This window comes from Fringilla coelebs (genome assembly GCF_963513975.1).
Source record: "Fringilla coelebs genome assembly, chromosome: 2".
NCBI classification, from domain to species: Eukaryota; Metazoa; Chordata; class Aves; order Passeriformes; family Fringillidae; genus Fringilla; species Fringilla coelebs.
The window spans coordinates 62,894,620-62,910,192 of record NC_140029.1 but is presented as its reverse complement, the minus strand read 5'-3'; the positions used below and the strand labels follow the sequence as shown (position 1 = coordinate 62,910,192).

The window sequence follows — 15,573 nt, the reverse complement described above, 5'->3', positions numbered from 1 at the left end:
TCTGTAGGACTGACTTTTTTTTTTACCAACTTCTTGCTGCAGCTCATCTTTCAAGCTTAACTCTTTGCCATGTACAATCTTTGTTCATGTTTTGTAGGTGTGAACATTTTCGCTCCGTACTCAATAATGATGATGAAATTATAGAAATGAGTGAATTTTCTTACCCTGTTTACCGAGCCTTCCTGGAGTATCTGTATACTGACAACATTAGGCTCCCTCCTGAAGATGCAATAGGTATTTGCCATAAATGCAGATTACTCCAGATTATTGTTTTTGAAAAGTTCAATCTATGTGTCATTACAGAGTAAGGAAAGCAGGGCTTGTTGATTTTAGTTTCTTCAGCATTTTAATCTTGAATTTTGCAGGTGTCGGGAAGAAAAGATACAGTAGCAGGAAACAGTGGTGGGCATGCAATGAGATCAAAAGTGAAAAGTTTTCAGAAAGAACTTGTTGCTCTTATTAAGAACTTTCTTTTATTTAGAAAGGCATTAATGCCATCCTGGAAGTTTACTTGTTTGAGTAGCTGTAGTGATTTTTGATCCTTAATGCAAAGGGAGCTCTTCCCTGCATGAATTTAAGAGGATGTAAGTCAGTAATTGATGTCCAGAACGAGAACTAGAGAACAGAACACTTCCACAGTAATAAAATGGTTCCTTTTTTGATAGGTGTGTAGGGGACCTTAAAAATGCACACATCATCTAGGGGGAAAAAAACAGAGCAAGTCTTTGATTAATTCAGTCTGAAACAAAAGGATGATTGATTAATTTGAAAAGCCACTAATACATTTTGCACCAGAATAGTTAAAGCTGTATAAATTTTCACAGGGCTGCTAGATTTGGCTACACTATATAGAGAAAACAGACTGAAAAAGCTTTGCCAGCAAACAATCAAACAAGGCATTTGTGAAGAGAATGCCATTGCTCTCCTTTCTGCCGCTGTCAAGTACGAAGCTCAGGTAAGAACTTCTCCTCAGGTAAGCAGCTGTTTTCTGAGAAATGAAGCTGCCTAATGTAAACATGACTATATTTAACTGATGAGGCATGATTACTGTAATTTCCCTTTCTGGCTTAACAAATTTTTTTTCCCCTTTTTAAGCTGTTAAATAAAAATTTTAAAACTCCCAGTTTAGTGTTTTCTTCCTGCCCTTTTGGCTTGCTCCTGTGAGTCAGGGTTTTTAATCTGCTTCCTTCCTTGTCATGTGGCACTGCAAGGCTTGGCATACAAATTTCTCACTGCCATTTACATCTCTGCCTTTGGATTTTGCCCTTTCACTTCCTGAGTTCTCCTCCTGATCATTTTGTCTGCTGCTGTCTGGTACCATTATTCTGGTGCTGACCTTTACAGGCAGTGGGAGAAGTCAGCTGTAAAGTCCCTGCATATTTACACTTGTGCTTTTATAAAAAAAAAAAATCCACTTTTGCAATACTGTTTACAATGAATTGTGCTGACATGCAACAAATTACCTATTGTTAATACTCCCTCCATATCCTGTCATCTGGTCTGCCCTTGGTTCTGGAATGAGTCACCAGCACTTAAACTGTTATCTGTGCTTTTTTGGTAAAGAAATACTTTCAAAGATATTTGCCTTTTCTCATCTTCCTAGTGCTGTGATGATTGTGGAAATAACTGTGTGGTGGGTTTTATTATTCAAAAAGTCTACTTATGTATTTCATATATAGGGGACATTGTTATAAATACCTTTCAGGTATGGGAGGCAAGTAGAAGAGACTGAAACAAACACTGAATTGAAAATGTTGCAGTAGTGAGTACTGTATGGAGACAGCAAACTACAGGAGATGAATTTGTGTAGGAGCTGCAAAGAGGAGATGGAAGTCAGTGAGTTCTGTGCACTGAAAGAGAGGATAACAAGAGATCAGTGGATAGAAAGAGTGCCAGCTGCCAGTTAAAAGGCATTTGTAACCCAGGTAGCAGAAACAGAGGGTGTGGATGGCTGGGTCAAAAAGGGCTTGTGCTTTCAGTGTGCCCTGCTGCTACAAGCCCAGCATGGCAGGGAAAGCTCTACAGGAGGGCATGACCCAATGGTTTGGTTCTCTTAACAGCAGATTTTTCATTAAAATATTATTCTTCATTTTCTCCTCTTACAAGCTTTCCAAAATTTTTTAACATCTTCAAAGCAGAATTATTTTTGGTTGGTCTGTATCTGGTGAAGTAGTTAAAGAGTAGTTGAAGATAGGTTTAGGTGTGTTGTGAAATAATAAAACCAGCCTGAACAAAGTACCAGAGTTCGTAAGGCCTGAGACACAATAAAAGGGATTGGCTGGATAACTAAATACATGTTATCCTCCTCTTCCTTCTGTGATTCAGTTTTGCTCTTTCAAAACATGTAACAGTTTAGCACAATTGTCAGATGAGGAATTGGTTCACTTGCCCTGGCTGCAGCATGTGCCAAACTCAGGCGTGTATTTTTGCCCTCCTCCCTACACCCACCAGCTCAGAAAGAGGTGGAAGTGCAGCAAAGATTTCTTTATTAGAGACTTGGGAATAACCTCTGTCTAAGGAATTGTGGAATAAATCAGGATCTACTACTGTACTACATCAATATAGTAACTCCTGGTTTGAGAACCATGTGCACTGTGTCAGGACTTCAGTAGAAAACTGCCAAAAGAAGGATTGTGAAAGAGGCCTCATATTTTGGAAGTTTGAAAAGATAGAATTCCATTTTTTTATCATGAAGTGTGAGCACTGCAGGTGGAAGATTATAGTGGCGTGTGATATGCCATTCACTTTGCAAATTAAATGAAGATTAACTTGACTACTGTATACATCTGTTAGGATTGAAGATGTACAAAAATATCTTTTTCTTATCCTCAGAAAATACAAAGGGTTTCTGCTACAAGTTATTTTAAAGCATTTTTCTCATATACAGTGTAGCAAAGTTTAGGCTAATCATCTTCTATAAAACAGAATTTAAAAAGACAGTATTTCTTGAAACTGCAAAATGAGTGACCAGGATTCTCTATGATCTATGGTCCTAATCATGCCAGCATCAGAAAAATTAGCTGCTGATAGTTTTAGCTAGCATAAAAATTTACACATTGACTGTAAAGCAGCTCAGGTTCTAACAGTATTATTTCAGAAGTCTGCTGGAACTTAAGGTGTCACCGTCTTTGATTGTTTACATTTTTTATTTCCTCTGGTTTTTTGCTTCTTCTATTCTCATTCCTTTTCAACTTTCCCAGTAGTTGTTGATGAGAGATACTTGCTATACCATATTTCTTCTTTAAGGATATTTTGTGCTTCAGTTTATGCTTTAGTTACATCTTGAAACACAGAATCTAAGGAAACGTTTTCCTTTTCGAAAGGAGATGCCCAGGTAGTCTGCTGAGTGTCTTGCTACTATTAATCCTAGGCTGCAATGTTTGTGTAGTTAACATAGAATCAAATTGGCATGGGTTACTCTTTTTGCTGTAACCTTTGAAAAGTTTTGTAGTTTATGGATTAATTCTGACTTCCTTGCTGCTGGCTCCAGCTCTGGCTGCAGAAGGTAAATAATTTTTATTCACAGCAAGTTGTTGCATAGGAGCCAACTAAAGGAGACTGCGCCAGTGCATGGAGAGAAGGATTGCCACTGTTGTGAGGAGTTTGAGTGGGAGGAATTTGCTACATGCAATCCTGATTGTTTGGCTTGATGGCTTGTACCCATCCTGTGCTGAACAGCTAAGCATCCTCTTACAGTGAGAGCAGGACAAGACAGAACCTTTTGTGCTATCTGGGAATCCCATTAGACAGAGGGATTCAATTCCTAGGTTTGCTATGAAAGACACATGTGTCCTAACATGCAGTTTGTGTTCAGCATCATCCCCTTTTCCATCATACTTTGCTTTTATTTCCAGCATGACTAACAGATCTGCTGTTTTTCTTGGGACATTCACTACTGAATGCAGTGCAGGGAGGACAAGAAATTAGTTATTGATGCTCTAGTTCTGTTTGGGGCAATTTGATGGCTTTACCTATTGGTAACTTTTCTAATGAATGTGTAGTAAATTCTAGTAAATGTGATGGAGGTCTAGAGTTGATTTTGGTGGCTACTCCTGTTTTCTCAAAGTGGGTTTATTGAATAGTTTGTATGAAAGAATTTCATCCTATCATTTGTCATCTCATCAAAAGGATTGGAAAAGGAATTTATAATGGGAACAATCTGGTATATTTTCTGCTAATTAAATGACAGATTTGAAACAAAGTAACAATGTTAATAATTTTATCAGTCATTCATATTACAAATTACTCAAATTTGTTCCTAGGACTTGGAAGAATTTTGCTTCAGATTTTGCATAAACCATTTGACTGTTGTTACACAAACTCAAGGCTTTGCAGACATGGACCATGACCTCCTGAAAAACTTCATTAGCAAAGCCAGCAGAGTGGGAGCATTCCGAAATTGAGGTCTGACTACTACCAAGCTGAAGAGCACGTCCTCTTCCCTTCTGGAAATACTTTTCCTTTGGAGAACTCCTCCGTGGTCAGAATGTGCAATGGTTTGGAAAGTCTCGGTGTCCATCAGCTTAGGGAGTGTGTAGGAGTCCACTAACATGTAGGCTTTGTTGTAAGGATGGCTACAGTGTAGGTGTGTGGTGACTGTTCATTGCCAACAGCCAGAATTTAATACAAAAATCTAATGCAGTAATTACCCTTTAACACCCAAAGTCAAGCAAACTAAGCTTGTCATTATCTAGTCTGTCCAATTTTTATTTTTTTTTCAAACAGTCTGTGTTTGGATTTTATGGGACAGTGACCTCTTTGCTGCTGAAACTTTCATAGCATGTTTTTTGTGTCAAAACTCAGTTAATATGCCATAATGGGCTTCTTTGTATAATCCAGTGGAGATACAAACTTGTTTTTCTGGTCACATGGTAAAGTACTGTAAGTCCTTTAGGATGAGAGGCTTCCTGGTTTGTAGGAGGGTTTGTCTCACTTGTTGTTTATTTGGAGTTAATTTATGAGGAGCTTCAGTAGGATATTACAGTTTTGAGTTCCCAGCACTTGTCTCATTGTTTAGCCAGAATGAAAAGGATCTCCCTTGCCTTTCCACCAGGCATGTCCCTGGCACCCCAATGGATGCACTCGCCAAGTTTGTCTGGGATGTGAATTGTCATGCTGTGAGTTTTACTACTAAGAAAACCACCTAGTTACAAACCCAAACAAGCTTTCTTCAAGTTCTGCTTGAGGCTTATTTATTCCTGTTTTCCTATCTCTCCTCAGACAGATCAACTTCAGAAAAATGGAGAAAAAGGTCATTTTGAAGTGGTAACTTCAAATTAATAAAGTTTTAAGAGTGAACCGACACTATATTCCAAATGGTGATAAAGGTATCTTGTCCAAATAGGGCATTTCAGATTCTCCTGTGGTCAGAGCTGTGAGGTGACCGCTCCACTTTCCTTTCAGGGCTGTTCAGGAGAGAGGAGATGCCCTCTGGACATGCCTCTCTCCCACCACTGATCATCGGTGGCTAAGGTAGAGTAGATGCTTCATTCCTAACTGGCTGAAGTGAATATTAAGATGAAAAACCCACCCAGTGCTGCACAGAGAGAGGTTTGCCCCATTACAGAAGATGTGGAGCTTATGGAGCATTTACCTGAACTTTCTAACAGGTAACTGTGAATTAACCCTGAGAATATCAGATTTTGACTGAGTGAAGTGACTTCAAGTGCCTTTTGCAGTATTTTACAAATTTTACAAATGGGCAAGAAAAAGCTGGATGACCAGGCTCAGTACATGAATATAATTATGTAAATAGTCATGCAGTCTTCCTGCAGATCTCTGCTGTGCCACAGCATCCTTCAATGATGTTTTCTAATCCTCAAATGTGGTTTCTAAGAACTTCATTCCCTTAAATTATCACATCTTCATGTCTAAGGTGGAAATAGCTGTTCTGTACCATATTGGAGGCTCATTTCTCAAACAATCCTGTTCTTGGAAGCAGAGTAGGAAGAAAAAGAGGAAGAGGAGCAGTGAGTAGTACCCCCTTCACCCCAGGCCTTGTGTGTGTGAGTGGAAAGGTGAAGCACACAGGTAGCAGAATTTACTTAGGAAGAGGGTGATGAGCAAGTATTTTAGAAAATGCTGTGCTAAATATTTAATTGTGTTTGAAATATTTGCCTCAGCCCCTCACTAGAAATATATTGGATTATCTACTGCTAACAAGCACATTCTGCCACCCCCTCAGTGATGAGTATGACTTCCTCCAGCAGTTTTAAGTCTGTTCTTAGCAGCTGTGTCAGTATTTTGTATTCAAACAGAAGTGGTCAAAGCCTTTCCAATACATAATGCAGATTCATCAAAAACACAGCTTTGGTGGGGGAGGAGATCGGTTTTGTTAAGTTTGTGTTGAGAAGCACTTGACACCAGCACACAGAGAGAGGTTACTGCAGACAGCGAAATATTGTCACCGTAGGGCACAGTTTTACTGCCAGCCCTCTGTGCTGTAGCCCAGCACTGACCATACCAGTGTGGGCACAAGGGATTCCATGTAAGCCAAGGCTGCAGATCCCTGGGTAGGCCTGAGATGCCAGAGTCACCTGCCAGCACTTCTTCAGGGTAGCAGTGCACGGAATGAGGGTGTGACCACATCCCAGCCTCGGGGCAGCAGCTGGCACCAGCCCTGTCCCACCCACCTTCACACTGGCACACATCCAGTCTCACTGGGAAATGGAACCAGCTGGGAACCCCCACCCCTGCTGCTGGCTTGGCAGTGGTCACTCCAGCTTTCCTAAGGTGTCGATTATGAAAGGTCTCTCCACAAGTTCCTGTTGTTTTACTCAGAAGAATCAAACAAAAAACTATATATGTGAAATCATGGGGGTTTTTTTGACTCAGCATCTGATCAGAAACCTTCCCTGGCTCTCTGGGGACATTACTGCATGGAATAATGATAGCACTGGAGAGAGACACCACTCTCCTCCATTAGCTCAAGTTCAGAACAAAGTAGTTGAACAGAGATTGCAGCTGAAATGGCATGCTGCTTGGAACAAGATGTTTTTGGCTTTATAGAACAAAGTGTCATTTTTTTTACAATTTACTTCCTTCCTGCTCATTATTTCCAGCCAACTATACACATTAAAGCCTACTTGCAATTTCAGAATAACTGACAAAGCCTGTAATTTTGAGAAAAAGCATCTCTGGATGGAATGAGGGTGATTCTAAAGGTCCAAGGTGTCAGCGTTGGCTTTTAATTCTGTATCATCTGACCTGGATGTGATAGTGTTACATTCATAGACACATTTATTTATTTAATTTTTTACTTTTCATTGCATGTGTTCAAAGAAAAACCACCCTTACTGGCTTAGGTGGTGAAATGTGGCTGCATGGATGTAAATATTGCTTGAAACCCAACCATGGGACATTTCAAAAGATGTGTTTTACTGTGGTGAGATAGACTGCAACAGCCTTGTGTTTGTGTATCTTGCAGGTTAAATACTTAATAAAGTATTGCTCTGTTTTAGGATACCACAGAAAAAAAGTATTTAATAAATAAGTGAAAATTTGGTCAAGCAGAAAGCGTGTCTGGGGTTTAAATAAAAAACAATATTCTGCTTTCCAGAAAGGAGTCTGAAAAGAAAAAAAAATTACAGGGGTAGGATCATTTGAAGGTTCTCTTAAGTCATTGAAGCTAAAAGCCAGCACTGCCTTGTCATCTAGTATCCACCTGTAGAGTTCTGTTACAATGCTTGGTAACTATGTAAACTGCTGTTTTGATATGATCTGAACACTTTCCATGGACTTTCCTTGTAAAACAAAGCATTTCTTTGCCCCAGAGAGGCAGGATTGATTGGCCACCACCCAATGATATAGAAAGTTTACACCCTGATTTTACATAAATTATTTTTTTGTTCTATATAAGCTTACCTGGTTTAATAAACCATTAATAAAAATGCCATATTTAAAACCGTTTGAGTGGGACTTTTTTCCTTTCTTTTCAGTAAAAATGAAGAAAGTTTGGTGCTTGTAGACTGAATTGACTGTATGTTGGGGGGGGGGGGAAGTAAAGCAGATAATATTTCACAGAGGTACCTTGAAAGCTATTTGTGTTCTTAGGAAATCACTGTCACCAGATAACACATTTGTAAGCTGGAGAATTTCTTCAAGTGTATTTCCACCTTTAAAAGAAATCAATGCCCTGGTGACTTAATAAACTGTGATTAATAATATGGTTCTCAGAACACCAATCATGGTTTCTTAAGCAAATGTATATTATGACAAGCTTGTTACATTTAAAATATTTCAACTTGTACTGTGTGCTGGTATCACACAGCCATGATCTTCTCCAGCTGCTCCACATTTGACACAGGTGTCTTCCCACAGCTGCTCCTGTGCCTGAAAATGTGCACTTGCACATTCCCTGTGGCTGTTCTGGTACCTGTGAGGAACCTGCTGTTTAGTGCAGCCCCTCTGCCCAAGCACCGCCTCAGCACGCAATCCTTCACTTGCAAGGCCAAAGGCAGGGAAGAAGAAATAAGCTCCCTATGACATATTGGAACAAACAGCATTTGGAAACAGTGGACAGCAGGAAGAGATTAAGGTATAAAACATCAAATGAAGAGCCTGGGAGTCAGCTCATCCACCTTCCCATGGCTACAGAGCCAGGCTGATAGATTCCATGCCTTTAAGCACCAATGGACAGAAATGGGCCTTTAAAGGATACAATTTACCTGACCTCATCTTACACCCAGGGCAGCTTCAGCTTTCTACAGAAATTGATGCTTGGTGTTAAGCACCTAAAATGGCCATCACATTTTGTGCCCAGCTTCTGCTGTGATTCCAGACTTTCTTTTTTCCTGGAACAGTTTCAATATTCCAGGCCATTTTTAGTACAGCAAGGTCTCACTCTAAGAAAAGTGCTGTGAAACACAGCAACATTTCCACATCTAATAAAAAGCCATTAGTTTCAATATGTATTTATTTGGACAGGTACCATAGGAAATCACCTAATAAAGAAAATCACTGACTGTAAATCCTTTAAAAGCTATTTTATTTATCTTGAAAGGCGAGAAACTGATTAGTTGTATAAAATAATATTGTACATTTGATGTAAAGCCTTCAGTCTGCTTGACCAAAAAAATACATTGTTACAGTAAAGAAAGAATGAATCTGTTTAGATACTGGACTCTGTATCATCCCTCTAGCCAAAGGACTGCTATCACAGAGCTTACAGTCAGTGCACCCCAATGTTAACATATATCCTGTCTGAAAAACTGCAAAAAGTGAGAAAATAAACATAAGGTACTCTGGAAAGTTCTGTGCATTTTTCAGTAAGGAAGTTGAAGCCATACTGAGTCTAAAACACCCCTCAATATTATTTTTAAATTAATTTACAGTTTTTGCTGCTCATAGAATTTTTAGTAGTTCTAGGGTTAGCTTTGAATCAACACAAGAACTGGATCTTTAAAAAACTTCTTACTCTAAGTACTCTAGGATCTGCTAAACAATCTGTAAATAAGCTCCCTGGAAGACACTGGTTTAAAATGTTTGTGTCATTAATAGCATGCTTTTTTACTCTACCTGTTCTTAAGAAGCTACAAAAGCTAAAATTCATAAAAATTGGTAATTTTAAAGCAGGACAATTGATTTGCTTATATTTTAATCCACTGGAAACAAAACATGTGCTTTTGTTAATTGGCTATTTTAACAAAACTTTCTTGTTGCAAGAAAAGTTCCAGTATCTGAATCAGTAACTTACAGATACAAAATATGAAAAAAGTGTTGGATGGTTTTGTTTGGGTTTTTTTGCTAGTTGCAACCATTCACAAGTTGCCCTGTTAACTGCCTTGTCAGTAAAGGCAGATGGATTTTCCCAACGTGGGTTCACCACGTTCAGGTTTTTGCAGATTCTGCAGTAAGGCCGACGGGGTATGCCCTGTGCTTTTAGAGACCAGGCTGCTCTTACCTGGAACCCAGCTGGGGACACTCAGCTTCCAGCTGTTTCTCAAGCTCTTTGGCTTGGCTACAATGAGGTGAAAACTTGAAGAAATCAGGAAAATTTTGCATCATTAGAATTTTGAAATCTTGTGTGTACCAGGTATGGTTTAGGTTTGTTGGGTTTTTTTGTTTGTTTGTTTGGGTTTTTTTTGTTTTTTGTTTGTTTTTTTTTGTTGTTGTTGTTGGGTTTTTTAATTTGTTTTTTTTGTTTGTTTGTTTTGTTTTTTCTTGTAATACTTGAAATTTCCCAAGATAAGAAAGGGCACATCGATTACTCTGCATATGGAAAGAAGCTTCAGCTTCTGGGAAGTTTCAGTGTGGGATTCTGGAATGAATCTCTATGGGATTCATACTCCATGAAATTCAAACTGAGGGACAGTGTAACTGCCTTCCAAAATGACACTGGGGTGGGAGCTGGGGAAGCAAAACTACAAAATGCCAAGTGTTGGTTTCAGTAGTGAGGCTATAAAATGAGTTCACTTTGAATTCAGGTTGTACTCCTGAGGTGAGGCCCCTTCTCTGCAAGGCCCCCAGCTGCTGTCCCATTTAATTTAATGGGAATTTGATGTGCTAATTATGAACAGAGACAGGAAATCTTTGCAGTAATTGGCCCACCATTTTCAAAATTTGCAAATAATGAAAATCTAATAATCAAATCTAAGAAACAAAATTAGTGCATTTCAAATCATTCTAGCTAACATTTCATCTTTAGACATAAAAAATTCAATCCAACAAGACCGAACTGGCTTAAATCAGTAATGCTGCAACAGGAAATTCAGACACTTTCCAAGACTTTTTAAAAATCCTCAAAAAATATATAAATTAAATTCAGTGGCTTACATTGTATATATGCTACATCATAAGGCAAAGTATAATGGAAAACATTTAACAATTTAAAAAGTACAAATGTTTTCAACTAGCAGTTTGGAATAGAAAGCAACTAAAAAGCAACTCTATTAATGAAGGCTGTAAAACAAAAACAATCTTAAGAGGGCTGGCAGTGCAGCCCCTGGTCCTGAGAAGAATCTCACTTTTCTTCACTGGCTGAGGTATCATTTCCATCATTCAGCTTTTGCTTTTGCATTCTTGTTCGAGTAGATGCTACAAGAAAATCCAACAAAGAAAAAGAATGAAATATTTCTTCATAATTAACTTTGGACTATTGGAAAAATTTGTAATGACACAAGGAATAGAAGTACATTATTCTACTGTAAACAAACTGAATCCCTCATTATAGGCCGGACACCTAATTTTGCACTGTTTCAACCATTCTTGCTCAATCTTACAGATCTTATGAAATTCCTTCCACCTGTTCACTCCAGTTCTCATTGTCTCTGTCCCCTCATTGTGTCCATTTCCATCCTCCAGGTGGGCAGATGGCCTGTGTCACATCAGGAATCTCGCCAGGCAGTAGCTGCAGGCTGAGCAGTGCCCACATCCCAGAGACAGCCTGGCCAGGAATGCCTTTTCCCCTCAGTGGCACACACCAACACCACTAGACACGAGACAGAGCTCTCCTTCTTAACCCCTGCCTTAAATCAGCACTGAAACATTTATCCTACCTTAAAACAGAGGTGCCTGGATCCACACTCATACCTATCCTGATGAGCAATGTAAGAGTTTTTAATGGGCTAATCTGCTCAGCTGCAGAGCTCAGATTCTCAGAGAGTGAGAATGCCTGGCCAGGCCAAGTGTGCTCCTTCTCACAAGTGGAAAATACAACTCAGACATGGGGGTGGGGCTGTTTTGCTTTTTATGAGCTAGATTTGAATTTCATTTCAAAACAGAAAAGTGATGCCATAAGATCTGAAAAAATGCTGACCCACAGTAGAAGAAAAAGCAGTCTCAGACATTTCCCTATAAAAGCAAAGCAACAAAAAAACCTACATATGGTTTTCCTGCGTACATAAATTCCCATTTTGTAATCTGCATTTTCAAGATTATATGCAGGAAGTAGAAAAGCTAAGCAAATTACCCAGATCACATCAGTGATGGACAATGTTTTGTCTGAGTGGGTCCAGGCTCTCTTATCCAAGGCACTCAGTGCTCTACAGATTATGAGAAAAGTAATACTCACTCATTTCTGCAAGCTTTTGTTGGAACTTAGACTCCTGGGGTAGGTGTTTGCTACAGAAAGAAAGCATAAAGTTAAGTTAATAAAATAACTTTTTACCTTCATTACCTAAACTTTAAATCACGGGAGTCGCTTTTTGACATCAAAGCGCATAACTGAGGAGTTTCATGCTTCCATCTCTCATTTGATACAGCTGCTAAAGCCCACAAATTAACACAAGATAGGGTGTCAGGAAGAAGTCAGGATGAAGGCCCTGAGACCCCAATATATGCAAGATCTCTGAAAAGCCCAGGGCAATCTCTCACCTTCCATCTGCCTCGTCTGTCCCCTCTATATCGAAGCGCAGCCTCTTCAGTGGCTTCGGGGCAGCAGCTCCTACTTCTGCACTGCGTTTCAGCTGGCCCTCACTGTTGCACAACATCTGGTTTATTTTTTGAAACTTTTCAGAAGTCTGAAGTGACAAGAAAACAGGGAAAGAATTGCCAATAAATCCTGAAACCACTCCAACTTTCCAGATTATCAAAAAAATTAGGAGTTCTTAAAACTCTGGAGTTTTAAGAACCTTTATCTTGCACCAAAGCAACTAAAATAAAATTCAACACATTTTGAAGGTCAAGTCTAGATATTTGAAAGGAGTTAAGAGGACTTCCCTATAATTACTATATTAAATCAGGTAGACTCATTGACCTGCTCTAGAGATGTGAGCAGGCTACCCCATTCCTCCAAAAGTTACATGCATTTAAGACCAGACATCAAAGATGTTAAAACTCACCCCAAATGATTCTCCAATGGACACCAAAATTCTGCCAAATGAAGAAGAGAAGTTTAAGCTCCATTTAACTTTGACAGAAGCATCAACTCATTTGCACAGGTTAGCACAAGGCATTAACAAGGTCTTTCCTCTCTCTCTCTCTGCATTAACAGTGCAAATCCATACTGTGCTTTACTGTGTTGAGACCTTTCTCTTTGAGCCACTGAATGCTCAATCACCAAATGAACTAAGTCACAGACAGACATGAAATTGTGGCTTGAAAGAATCAGAGGCCCCTCTAGTCTGTCCTGTATCAGCAAGAAGATACTTCAGTGCTGGGTACCCAGACAATCATCCTCTCATCTCTACCTTCAGGTGTCCGCTAATCAAAATCATGCAGGACTCCAACCTAAAACACACAGTAACATTTAAACTTTTGTGTGCAGTGGGACTGACTTGATCCTAGTCTGAAAAGCCACTGGAAACTGGTATATTTACTGTCATCCTCATCTGCCAAGAACCAGTAACTAACAGTTTGAAATGCGCTGTTCAGCCAGCTAAACAAACATTTTGTTGCAAAAAAGTATTTTCTCTTTAAAGAAGCTGACAAAGCTCATCTGTGTTTTTCAGGAGTGTGATGCAGGGTCAAAGCCAACAACATTTATAGCAACCAGGTCAGGAAACTCTTCTTTGGTGTGGGGCAAAAAAAAAAAAAAAGAGGAATAAACCAACAAAAAACCTCCTTGAGCACAACAGAAAAGCATTGAATGATGAATAAAGATTCCAAATACAGGGAAAAAACTATTAACCAGAAATTATATGATTACTGACAAGCTAGACTGCAATTTTTCAAATTTGCTTCCACTAAAATCCCCCAAATACCTTAAATTTAGTCCAAGAAATGCTTGTCAACAACGTACCTAGACCTTGGAGTCATCTTTGTGGGTGACTGAAACCCATCAGAGAATTTGTATGGGCTCTTCAGAGGTGAGATGTAGATGTTATTGCCAGCAGGGACACGCCGAGGAGAGTTGGAGAATTGGTAAGGACTGCGAGGAATGTGTGGGATTGGTGACAGAGTGGGAGGCTATAAAAATAATAAAATAATCATAAGGTTTTATTGCCTATATATTTCTAGTCTATTGAATAATGAACAGAGCTAATGGCTTACCCTGCTGGAAGCATACTGCAAAATGTTTGTTTTCAGCTTCTGCATAAACACTAAGTTGTAAAAGACTATGATGGAGTCATATTGTTCTTCTCGGATAAGAACACGTTTGAAAGTCTGCATAGAGTAAGAAAATCATACACAGATTAAAAAAAAATAAAAGGAATGAAAATTTTACATTTGACAAACTCATAAAGTCACTCAAAGTCTGAGTTAGATTAAGAGCTAGGATGGCACATGGGTGGGTGCAAGCCATTGTAACTTCTCTAAACTGTTGGGATTTTTCCAAATGTGTTTGAACACCAGCACAAGCACCTACTTCATTAACTGGCACAGCCCCTTGGTGTGAACACAGTTCTAACATTTTCCAAATTTAAGAACAATTTGCTTTCACACACATGTGTCAAAAAGTCTAGACTACTGTGCATGCCTTGGAAGGCTAAAAAACTCATTACTGACCTGATGGGGATAAAATAGTTCTATAGGCTTGGAGACAGAAGTCTGGAGTATAGCCAAGGTCCACAAATACACTATGAGAAATTCTGCTACTGAGAGGATGCTACAGTTCCATTAACTGGTGAGGGTTTTTCTATAGATTTCATTACTGTGCTGTGCAAAACTTTCAGTACATTGAAGTTCCTGTGAAGGAAGGAACTTCTTCATGTTAGAATTAAGCCTGCAACTTTAATACATACACAGCTGTTTGATATATAGCCATACATCTCTATTTGCTATCAAACCATGGTTCTGTTGAAAGCTTTTGTAGAAAGTAATCTGCTTCTCTTCCCTTAATGTTCCAGGGAAGTTAGACAACTCATAAAGAAACTTGTGTTACTTTTGAAAATCTTATTAGCTCTAGACATAAATTTTTCATCTAGACTCCAAATACAGTCATAAACCATTGTTACATATTTTTCAAAAGATGGAATGAAAGTTGTTTTCTGAGGAGAGTTACCAAACTATTTATGCAAGATGTTTAAGAGATATTTAGTATTAGAGTCAGTTTTCTCCTCCACAAAATGGAGATGCAGTGGAGCAGAAGTTTTCTGGTTTTTTATGGAGGATTAATATTTAAGGACTTCCATACCTCTTGATTTGTGTTGCAAAGCTCCTTGTATGCTGAAACTATCATTTTAAATCGAAGATCTACATTCTTTACTTTGCATATGCCATACATGGAACACATCATGATCTATTAAAGAAACAAGAAAACTGAAAATTAATTCAGCTTTTTCATTTCAAGTTAAGAAATAACTTTCTTTTACTGATTTTGCTCTATAAACTAGCAGACAACTCAAGTTAGAAAGAACTTCTAGAACGTAAGTTAACATAATGCTACCTCCATTTCTTTGTGACAAACAATTAATTGGAGCTTCTCAAACTCCTACCATTTACTGCAATTTTAGGGTAGAATAACAAAAGAATTTATCAGCCACACATGCTGTCTTCACAAAGAAAATCACTATATTTTTATGCAAATTATTAGAAATTGTGGTCTGTCTTTGTTATTTTGCTAAAAACTCAAAATGGTATCTAAGGGGGCCATATCAAGTAATTGCCAGTGCTTAAAAGACAGAGATGACAGACTTCAGTCTAAACTAAGGCCTCCTTTCAGTGATCAAGAGATTACTAAGAACCTCAGAGTAC

The 15,573-nt window shown here is 38.7% G+C and overlaps 2 protein-coding genes across 8 annotated transcripts in view; one reads left to right on the top strand and one right to left on the bottom strand.

Moving 5' to 3' along the window:
• Nucleotides 1-7,887, top strand: part of LOC311151202 (RCC1 and BTB domain-containing protein 2) — a 33,237-nt gene extending 25,350 nt beyond the window's left edge. For 2 of the 5 annotated variants that reach the window (XM_084201486.1, XM_084201487.1), the window contains exons 11-13: nt 98-234; nt 825-955; nt 4,263-7,887. In XM_084201486.1, coding sequence (XP_084057612.1) covers nt 98-234; nt 825-955; nt 4,263-4,403 — 409 coding nt within the window. In that variant the 3' untranslated portion in view covers nt 4,404-7,887. The remainder of the gene's footprint in view (nt 1-97; nt 235-824; nt 956-4,262) is intronic. The other 3 variants (XR_014615980.1, XR_014615981.1, XR_014615982.1) reach the window with 3 other exon arrangements.
• Nucleotides 7,888-9,286: 1,399 nt separating this feature from the next.
• Nucleotides 9,287-15,573, bottom strand: part of RB1 (RB transcriptional corepressor 1) — a 71,484-nt gene continuing 65,197 nt past the window's right edge. The window contains exons 21-27 of one of the 3 annotated variants that reach the window (XM_084227060.1): nt 15,014-15,118; nt 13,930-14,043; nt 13,679-13,845; nt 12,780-12,810; nt 12,313-12,458; nt 12,011-12,060; nt 9,287-11,034 (exon numbers count right to left, since the gene is read on the bottom strand). In XM_084227060.1, the coding sequence (XP_084083186.1) occupies nt 10,961-11,034; nt 12,011-12,060; nt 12,313-12,458; nt 12,780-12,810; nt 13,679-13,845; nt 13,930-14,043; nt 15,014-15,118 (687 nt within the window). In that variant the 3' untranslated portion in view covers nt 9,287-10,960. Of the gene's footprint in view, nt 11,035-12,010; nt 12,061-12,312; nt 12,459-12,779; nt 12,811-13,678; nt 13,846-13,929; nt 14,044-14,385; nt 14,566-15,013; nt 15,119-15,573 lie in introns of those variants that run through there. The other 2 variants (XM_084227062.1, XM_084227061.1) reach the window with 2 other exon arrangements.